Source organism: Dama dama, chromosome 21 (assembly GCF_033118175.1).
Source record: "Dama dama isolate Ldn47 chromosome 21, ASM3311817v1, whole genome shotgun sequence".
NCBI classification, from domain to species: domain Eukaryota; kingdom Metazoa; phylum Chordata; class Mammalia; order Artiodactyla; family Cervidae; genus Dama; species Dama dama.
In genome coordinates, this window is record NC_083701.1 from 46,501,562 (window position 1) to 46,511,590 (window position 10,029).

Below are 10,029 nucleotides of genomic sequence, written 5' to 3' on the forward strand. Positions count from 1 at the left end.
ACATCAGACTCTGCCCAGGCTGGTGCTCCAGAAGCACCTGTTATAATAGCAGAAGCAGTCTGGCAAGCAACCAAAATGTGGATTCATCCAGGCCACCCGTAAAGGGATTTAATGCCTAACAACCTGTGCAAAGTTCCTAAGTGTCATCATTAATTCGGCACCTCTTCACTGGTAGGTCCTGACCAGGTACCATAGAGTGAAAGCCTGTTCCCAACTAACATGGTTCCCCCTGTAATTAAAGCTATGAGAAATCAGCATTTTGGAAAACCTTAATACCCTATTTTCCTCACTAAACTGTTTTTTCAGTTCTCGTCTTTGGCATTCTCTATCCACTACTGGGATGAACATCTTATGTACTTTGACTTACCCAGTTACTGCTTCCCTGATGCATCATTTAGGCATAATTATTTTCTAATTTTTCCCTCCAGCTGGCAGTAGTTTGGTCCCTTCCACCTCGTATTTCTTTAAAATGCCACACAGTTGCTCTCACTTATTTAAACGCTCTGAAAAGTGGGGAAGTGTAGCCATGGAAGTGCATTCCCATGTCCTATAGAAAAGAGTCCCTGTTGTCTGTGTGCAGCAAACAGAACCAGAATTCAGCAAACAATAAACAGCTGAATGCAATTGCAAAAATATATCTATATATGAACACAATCTGGCTTCTGCTACTTAAAAAAAAAAAAAAAAAAAAGGGGAGGGATATGGTATGAGAGCAGAATTCACTTCATGAAGGGAAACCAAGGGAAAACATTTAATAGCAATAGTTGTCCCATGTATCAAGTTCTCACTGTATCTCTCTGTGTCAGCTAATATCACAAGCCACCTCCTCTAATGAGGGCTTCAAAAAATAAGAGACTTTTGAAACAAAGAGTTTCTTTTTCTGTTTCTCCATCTGTCATTCCTGAAAGATATGGTGATCCAAAGTTTATCACTGAAAGATAGGACAAAAAACTGGTGACCAAGAACTTTACAATAAATTGTGGACTTTTTATCTGACAATGTGAAAAACAATGCTTCCATTTTCAGAAGTTCTCTTTTTAAGTTTCTTTTGATTCCCAACAGAGCACATTTAGTGTAATCAAATCATTCACATGAAATCTAACTAATGTCAGTTTCTCTGCATTCTGTAAGGAATTGCACTTATAAAGTAAAGCATCTTGAATATCTGCTAAACACAAAATCTCAAGAATTTAAAAATGTTAAATTGTAAAATGTACTTTAGAATGACTGCTCCAATATCTGATTAGTCTCTTTTGAAGAACAGATCATAAGGAATTCCACTGCCTCTTTCTTCAGAATTTCTATAACTTTGATGAAGAAACATATAAGAAATCTGTTTTACAAATACAATTTAAGAAATCAGCCTGTATATTTGGCAGGCAGGAGCACATATGCAGAATATCTCAAGAAATCCAGGGACTAGGTCTCAGGATATTGCTGACAGCTCATTGACAATGTCCTGGAAGCTAAGCCCTAGTGGTACCTCAGTTTCACAGAGAGAAGAAATTAAGTACCAAAGAATTTAAAGAATTCATTCAGTTCAGTTCAGTCGCTCAGTCATGTCCGACTCTTTACAACCCCATGAACTGCAGCACGCCAGGCCTCCCTGTCCATCACCGACTACCAGAGTTGACCAAAACCCATGTCCATTGAATCAGCGATGCCATCCAACCATCTCATCCTCTGTCACCCCCTTCTCTTCCTGCTCTCAATCTTTCCCAGCATCAGGGTCTTTTCAAATGAGTCAGCTCTTCACATCTGGTGGCCAAAGTATTGGAGTTTCATTAATAGTAACCCAAAAAAGTTAAGGACAAACTAAAATTTGTTCAGAAAATCCTCAAATCCTCTCACACATAAAACTTGTATTTAAGAGAAAGACCACATTCATTCTGTTCTGCGTTTTCTTCCAGAACTAATTTTTATTGTTAATTAAATGTGCAAATGACCTGTTTTATAAATTCATTTTTACAGATGATTATTATGACTATGGCAACTATTTTTAAAATTAACTTTATTTTTTGCATCCAGAGGCAGCACGTTTAAGGTAAAGGTAGCTATTCTAATTCAACAGGAGCCCTTTAACTCCTGAAAGCTTAATAACAAAAGAATTGTGTTAGTTAGGAATCTTTGGCATACAAGTCGTAAAACTCCAACTCAGTTGATTTGGCAAAAGGACATTGTAATAGAAGGCTACTAGAGAATTTTCATGTATCCTAATGACAGCCAGGACTGGGGATTTAAACAGCTGGACCCCAGAGCCAAGGAAAAGCAGTTCTCTCTCAGGGGTGCTGTTTCAATCTTCTGCAAAGAGCTCACACCTTCTCACTTGGTAGCTGCCAGCAGCTTCCAAGCCCCTCTGTCCCACAGCTTTTCCATCATCACCTTCTAAGACTCATCTGCTCCCTTAGTTCTAGTCCAAAAGCTCCCAAGAACAATCTGACCAAACTGCCTTAATTTGCATGACTATATCCAAGGTGGTGAGTCACCCTTAATGGCAGACTCTACCTGAAGGGTATGGTTGGAATCGAGGCAGAAGTAATTCTTCCAAAAACGGGGGTGGGGTAGGGTGCAGAGGGAAGACTACTGAACAGCTGACTGGGCAGACAAATGAAGAATAATCAAGTAGAACAAAAACGAACAGACTGTTGAAAGTTCGGGTATGATCAGAAAATTAAGGTAGCACAAGAGAAAATGCTGGAAATTGGCACTAAGACATTCTTCCATACATTCTTCTTTTACAGTTTATTTATTTTGGCTGTGCTGGATCTTCATTATTATGCGGGCTTTCTCTACTGGAGGCGAGTGGCTGTCAGACAGCAAGTTGTGGCACTCGGGCTTCTTATTGTGGCGGCTTTTATTGCGGCGGCTTCTCTCATTGCGGCAGCTTCTCTTATTGCGGAGCAGGGGCTCAGAGCGCGCAGGTTTCAGTAGCTGCGGTATGTGGCTCAATAGTTGCAGCTTGGGGCTTAGTTGCCCCACAGCATGTGCAATCTTCTAGGACCAGGGATCAAACAAGCATTGGCAGGCAGATTCTTAACCACTGGACCAACAAGTAAGTCTCAGTACATTCTTTTACCTCTATGTCCCACACAAAACAATACATAACTTTCAAACTTGTCAACATACCATTTTCTCTCTCCCCTCTCATAGCACTGGCACTTCCCCATGGCCTAGAAGATTTTGGTCTAAAAATTGCCCCTAAAATCTTATGCTAAGCATCCATCACGTTACTGTTAGAACTGTTTTGGCATTGTCTGCATTATTCCTAGGTTTCAAACCTTCATCTGTGCATGTACTCATTCCAGATTCTGAGCATTATCTTCAGAGCTTTGCGATTCTGATGCAGTTTCCATTTCATCCTCCTTTTTCAGTTGTTGCATTTTCATGTTTAAATCCAGCAGAGTTCTGGCCAGCTGACGATTCTGGAAACGCATTTCCAGCTGAAAGTTAGAAAAAGAATAAGGGTTTTTATTAGCCTGAGGTATGGATCAAATGAACCTGCTCTCTGCACAGGAAAAATATAAGGATTTTGTAGGAAAGGAAAACAAGACATCAAGAAAGATGTATTTCTCATCTTATTCTCCAGTTCTGACTATTTGGCCTGACTATAAAACTGACTTTCTATATGACAAGGTAAAATCCAGATATACAAATAGCTTTCAAAATGGCCTTGCAATGAAAACAAAAACAGCTGATGCACAGAGCTATCCATTTGAAAAATTCCTGTCCTTGGAAGGCTGTTTCCAAGCAATGGCATGTGATCTGCGAGGAAATCACTTATCTTTATGAGCTTTCTGAGCTCCATGATAACTGCCCAGGGCCACCTGAGCTTTCAGAACCTGGGCCCATTTACTTGATTACTTGTCATTTCAAGTTCTTAGGATTTTAAACGGTCTCCCTGTTGAGCAAAACATTTAATGACCCCTTAGGGGCACATGTACAGTTATGTGTACTTATAGAATCTAATAATTTTCACTCTAGAGTGAAATCTGTTGTAGAGCAAGGTTTATATAACCTCCCTCCAATGGGAGTTTGTGAAGGTCCTTGAGTATTAAAAAGAAAGAATAGATCTTTCGGGCAGTGTACCTAAGAGGCAGTCCAGCATAATCTTTGCATTATAGTTGAAAACTAGTAACCAACTCTGCATATTTCTTCAGTTAGGGTCTTGTTTAATGCAGTTCAGGAGAACCCTGTTCTCTCTGCTGAAAACCCCGCATCAACTCCCCATCAAAGACCACCCAAGGGTGACCCAGGACATTCCATTGGTAAAAAGCAAACATGGGTGGTCCCCTTGTAATTTGCAAAATAAAATCATTGGATATAATTTCTTTCAGTTTTCCTCTGACATATTTTTCATTCTTCAGCACTTGAAACCATTTCTCTAATGCAAGAATTTGCAGAATGAAGTAAATGAACAACCAGGAAACAACCAGTAACAACACAACCAACAGCACAAGAAGCCCCTACACCTTGCCTACAGGAAGCGTCAGTTCTCCAGTGGCACAGAGGCCCTATAAACCTGCCCTGCTCTTCCAGCTTTATTTGCTGGCCCCCTCCACTCACACACACAGCCACCCCCCGGGCAGCTGGTCAGAAATCTTGCCTGTCCTGGAATAAACACGTCATACTGAGCCACATCTTCTGCCCTCTCTGCCTCTTGCCTCCCACTTGCTGTTGACCCCAGCCAAATGCCAGCTCTTCTTAGAAGCCCTCTCTGTCTCACCTTATCTGTGCCTCCAGAGCATTCTGTACAAGTCCCTCTCCTAGCACACAGCCTACACTAAACTGGTGATTTTGAGCACAAAGTCTGTTCCTATCCTTAATTGTATCCTTAACTACGGGTACACTGCCTGCACACACAACATGTTGGGTTCTCTGTGTATTTGTTAAAAAACAGAGTGAAGGAATGAATAAATGGATGAATGGATGAATACCCATCCTGTACTTTCATGCCAAGAATCAGTTAAATTATTGATAATGGCTTACCATCTAAGTTGCTTTTTTTTTTAATAGTACATGTAACTCATAATTCTTTAGGAAGTCTGAACACCAGTGGTTCCTTAATTTTCTCTCCTCATGGATCCTATTGAGGATCTAATGAAAGCAATTAACTCACTCTGGGGAAAGATGTGCATTTTATGTGTACACAAAGCTTGGCATACAATGTGAAGTATATAGAACCCGTGAAATTCACTCACAGACTCCCAGAACTCAACACATCCCTTTTAGAAGACCAATTCAAACAACAAGTAATAGCATAAATGACATCTCAAAAATAGCAACATGAAAATAAATGAAAACAAAAATAGCAACATGTCTGTAAATTAACTGAACCTGTTCATCATTGTTGCTTACACAAATACCACCTTAACAAATGAGCTGTGGATATACACGTATGGATGGGTGTCAATTCCTACAGAAATCTGGCTAAGAGACCATTATCAGAAATGACTTGTTCTAGTGGTGATAGTGTTAAGGATCCACTCTCTTTTGCTTCTTCTTCATGACTGGTCACATACAATGGTGAAATGGCTGGCCAAGACAATGACTATGGTCTGTGTCTCAGGAACACAGCATCTGTGTGACAATCTCTGCCTCTTTCCAGCAAAACCCTTGATCTTTCATACCTATGTATCTGCCATTTGGGGGGCACAACCAAAAAACAATAAAAGCCACTCAATAGTGTCAATATTCTAGGCACTTCATGTAACATTATCTCACATAATACAGCCATCCTATGGGTTTATTATCTCCATTTTACAGATGAAACCTAAACTTGCTAATTAGCATTTCTAAGGCAACAGGAACAATAACAGCAGAGATTGTAAATATTAATGCTGGGCTGTGAACCCTCACCTGTTTGAAATTTTATTCTCTACTTTCTCCCCATCCTGGTACATTACTTGCTTAAAACTCCTTCTGGTGGAGTGACTAGTTAGAATGCTAAAGTTCAAGTGTCTCGGAGCTTCTTGAATATACTTTCTTCACCTGATTTAAACATCAGTCAACTGAGGTGTGAGGGGGTGACACCCCAGGTCAGCAGCAGAGAGGTGGCTCAGCCATCCCGTTGGCATCCTGACCCACAGCACACCCCTCCAGGCCATCTCTTCTAATAAGGGGTCTCACCCACCCACTGCTCAGGTGTCGGAAGAAAATCATGTTTCTTTGATATGGCTGGGTCAAAATTAATACATTCTTTGTCAGATTCAAATTGTTAACACAGGTAAAATTAAATGAAAACTAAATGTACTACCTTCTTGCCCTTCTTAAAGACAGAAACAAGGTAAACGTTTAAGGTTCAGACAATTAACTGATGGTTGAATCAGTTCTAAAGTACGTAGTACTTACTATTTTATTAGTATGCAGTGCAAGAGAGTATAACTTTACAAATCTCCACTATGCATATTCAGGGTGATGGTGGTTTAGTCGCTAAGTCGTGCCCAACTCTTGGGACCCCATGGACTGTGCAGCCTACCAGGCTCCTCCGTCTATGGGATTTCTCAGGCAAGAACACTGGAGTGGGTTGCCATTCCCATCACCAGGGGATTTTCCCGACCCAGGGATTGAACCGTGTCTCTTGCATTGCAGCTGTATTCTTTACCGCTGAACCACCAGGAATTCCCACGCATAATCATAGGTAGCACCATTTTAAAGCTTAAATTGCTCTTATTTCAAATTTTGCCTAACTCGAAAATGGTTTAAATTACAAAACAGTAACTAAACTATTTACCTACAGTTCTCCTGCCTAATGTTAAAGAGCTACAATTTTACAAAATTCCTTATTACTATTTCCTGTTTTTTGAATTCTTACCAAGGAGAAAGGTAATAGTAAAACTTGCAGAATAAAAGAAACATTTGCTAATGGACTCGCTCCACCCATCCCCTGAGTTTATTTCTTTGAAATTTCCGCCCCAGCCCCATTTATGCGCATATACTGCAAGTGCCCTAGAGGGAACTTTCTATTTGGTAGGGAAAAAAGAGAGAACAAGCTGAGGAGGAGTGGTTACGGGGGACTTAGGTGTGTCACCAGTAGACTCAGTCCTCGCCGGAGACAGCCAGCACCTCGGCTCTGCAGGGCCGGTTCCCTCCCGATGCTGCCTAGGAGGCAGTAGCATCAGCGCCGTCGGGGGACCCAGCTCGCCCGCGCTGCACGACCTCACCGTCTCCCCGGGAAAAGCTGCCCTCGGCCTCCCCAGTCCTCGGTGGGGCACGTGTGCGGCCTACAGCCGAGGGCCCCGGGCGAGGACCAAGGCGAGGTGGCCCCGAGAGCCCGCCGCGGGCACGCTCACCAGCTCGGCGCGCAGCCCGGCCAGGGCGCTCTCCACGCGCGCCCGGCTCTGCGCCTCCCGCGCCGCCGCCTCTTCCCGCAAACGCCTGGAGCTGCCGCGCAGCACCGCCCGCTGGAAGGCGCGCACCAGCCGCCGCTTGAGCTCTTCCAGCCGCGGACCGGCGGCCTGGGCCTCCTCCGGGCCGTCCACGCCTCTGCCGCCTTCGAGGAAGCCTCGTGAGGGACGCAGGGCGGAGGACCGGAGCCCGGCCGCGTGGAGGATGCTGTGGGGCCCCCGGGAGGTCCCCTCTCTGCGGCGGCCGGAGTCCTCTAGGCCCATCTCGGAGGTGCCGGCTCCAGGCTCCAGGGCTTGTATGGCTAAGGGTTTCTTTCCAAGTGTGAGAATTAGGGCGGGTGAAGGCGGGGGCGGGGAAACTCGTGGAACCCGCGGGACCCCTGCCAAGTGGGACGGGGCTATCGCTTGCTACTCGGAGGCGCTCCACTCCTACAGCCTCACGTCTGTCTGTCTTTCCTCCTTAGCAACAAACGAAGAAAGGAGTTCCCATGACTCCGGGAAGAGTTTTCCACTGGATCCCTTTTTCTCGCTCCTTGAGTGTCATTCCAAGGAGAGACTGAGTCCATCCAGGTAGGTGGAAGAGAGGTCCGGCTGCAACATTTGAGACCCGGGTTGCCTTGATTGTTTAATATTTCAGAAGCCCTTTAAAATATTTTTCTCTGGCTTTCTACTGACGGCCAAGCATTGTGGCAGGTGCTGAGGATATAAAGTTTAATTAGACCCCTTAGCCATCCCAGACATCGCTAAGACAGTCTAGTGGGAGAAGCTTGGCCCTATTTGCAAGTTAGAATAATCTTTCCACAATTCTAGGCTTGTGGGAACCCACAAGGCTTCCCTGGTGGCTCAGCTGGTAAAGAACCCCTGCCAGTGCAGGAGAGGCAGGTTCGATCCCTGGGTCGGGAAGATCCCCTGGAGTAGGAAATGGCAACCCATTCCAGTATTCTTGCCTGGAAAATTTCAGGGACACAGGACCCTAGCAGGCTGCAGGCCGTGGGGTCACAAAGAGTCGGACACAACTGAGTACACACACACTTGTTTCCACAAGCCCAACAGTGTAGGAGACACTTAGTTTCTGAAACACCATGTTCTCTTCTATACTTAAGACCATTCTGCCACTTTCACATTATGAAGGGATTAAAATGAAAAGTAAGCCTGGAGTGATGCCGTCCATGGGGTCGGAAAGAATTGGATACAGCTGAGCGACTGAACAATGGCAAAGTCCTTTACTCCAAAGTGTTATTTTCTAAATCCCAATTCAGTGTAATCATGTGCCAATATTACTTGTATATCTTTTATCAATGAACATAATCAGCTGCCTCTTTAGGGTCTAATGAATTTCTAAAAAGGAATAAACAATTAAAAGTTTTATGTGATCATAGAATGCAAATACCTCCCCACACACACACACACAAAGGGCAGAAATATCTATGTAGTACTCTCAGAATTAATCATTTGTTTAATAAAGATTTACAGATTACCCACAATTCCCACAAACTGTTCCAAGTTCGTGATTGGCATTGAGGGCAGTAAGAGCTAATTGCTATTAGTATTTACTGTGTGTCAGGCCCTTTTCATAGATTAACCCATTTTATCTTCACAGTAACCCTGTGAGAAAGGTGCTGTCAGTTTCTCTGTTTCACAGGTGAGAAAACTAAGGCAGTTGTTAAGTGGTAAGTCTTCCCAGGTGGTACTAGTGGTAAAGAACCTGCCTGCCAATGCAGATATGAGACATGTTTTCCATCCCCGAGTCGGGAAGATTCCCTGGAGGAGGCCACTGAGAACCACTCCAGTATTCTTGCCTGGAGAACCCCATGGACAGAGAAGCCTGGGCTGTGGTCCGTAGGGTCGCAAGGAGTCAGACACGACTGAATTGACTTAGTAAGGCAAAGATCACCAAACTGGTAAGTGGTAGGGCTGGGATTTGACCCGAAAAAGTCTAGCTTGTATTCTAAGCCACTGAGACACACCTTGGCTACACACTACTTCCGAAAGAGGAAAGACATTGCTCAGTTTACATGTTGCATGACTGAATGTGCAGATTCCCTCTGCTCATAAAATTCAACTCTACAGAAATGGATTAAGGCTATAATTGAATAAAGTGGAATGCAGGTTACTGCTTCTGCGGATAATCGGCCAATTTCAACACCTTTCAGTAGTTTACAACCTGAACAGCCATATATCTATCATTGTATATTCTATCAAGATTCTCTAGAAATGTTTGAAGACGTGTTCTCTTGGTGGAAATTATGAACATTCATATGGTCTACTATGAACCAACTGAATATAAATTTAGAAATTTAGGGGTTTCTTTATTTTTGTGTGGCTTTTGTTGCATGTATGTGATAGGTGATGAGGCTTAAAAACCAGCACTTGTCAATGTGCAGTATAAATGTTTAAAATTAGTTTTCTGCCATGATTTTCCCCTTCTGCTTCTAGATCATTTTCTTCAACAAGGATTTCAGCTAAGTTTGATTTAATTCAACAAACAGTGAATGGAGCATGTTCAGTTAAGCATTGTTTCATATGGGATAAAAAAGGGAATAAGGCACAGTTTTTGTCCTCTAGAAGCTTAAAACCTGAAGGAACAAATTCATTCATTTATTCATCAGCAATATTTATTTAATATCTCATTATATACCGCTTAGAGTGTTCAAGCTGTGAAAGTAAACCACTAAGACAAAATGGT

The 10,029-nt window shown here is 43.1% G+C and overlaps 1 protein-coding gene across 1 annotated transcript; it reads right to left on the bottom strand.

Annotated features, from left to right (window-relative positions):
* Positions 1-1,911: 1,911 nt before the first annotated feature.
* Positions 1,912-7,644, bottom strand: AARD (alanine and arginine rich domain containing protein). Its single transcript, XM_061123573.1, has 2 exons — positions 7,290-7,644; positions 1,912-3,440 (listed from the first exon to the last, which is right to left on the bottom strand). Exons 1-2 carry the CDS (start codon positions 7,605-7,607, stop codon positions 3,297-3,299), a joined length of 462 nt encoding a protein of 153 aa, XP_060979556.1. The 5' UTR covers positions 7,608-7,644; the 3' UTR covers positions 1,912-3,296.
* Between the last annotated feature and the right edge of the window lie 2,385 nt (positions 7,645-10,029).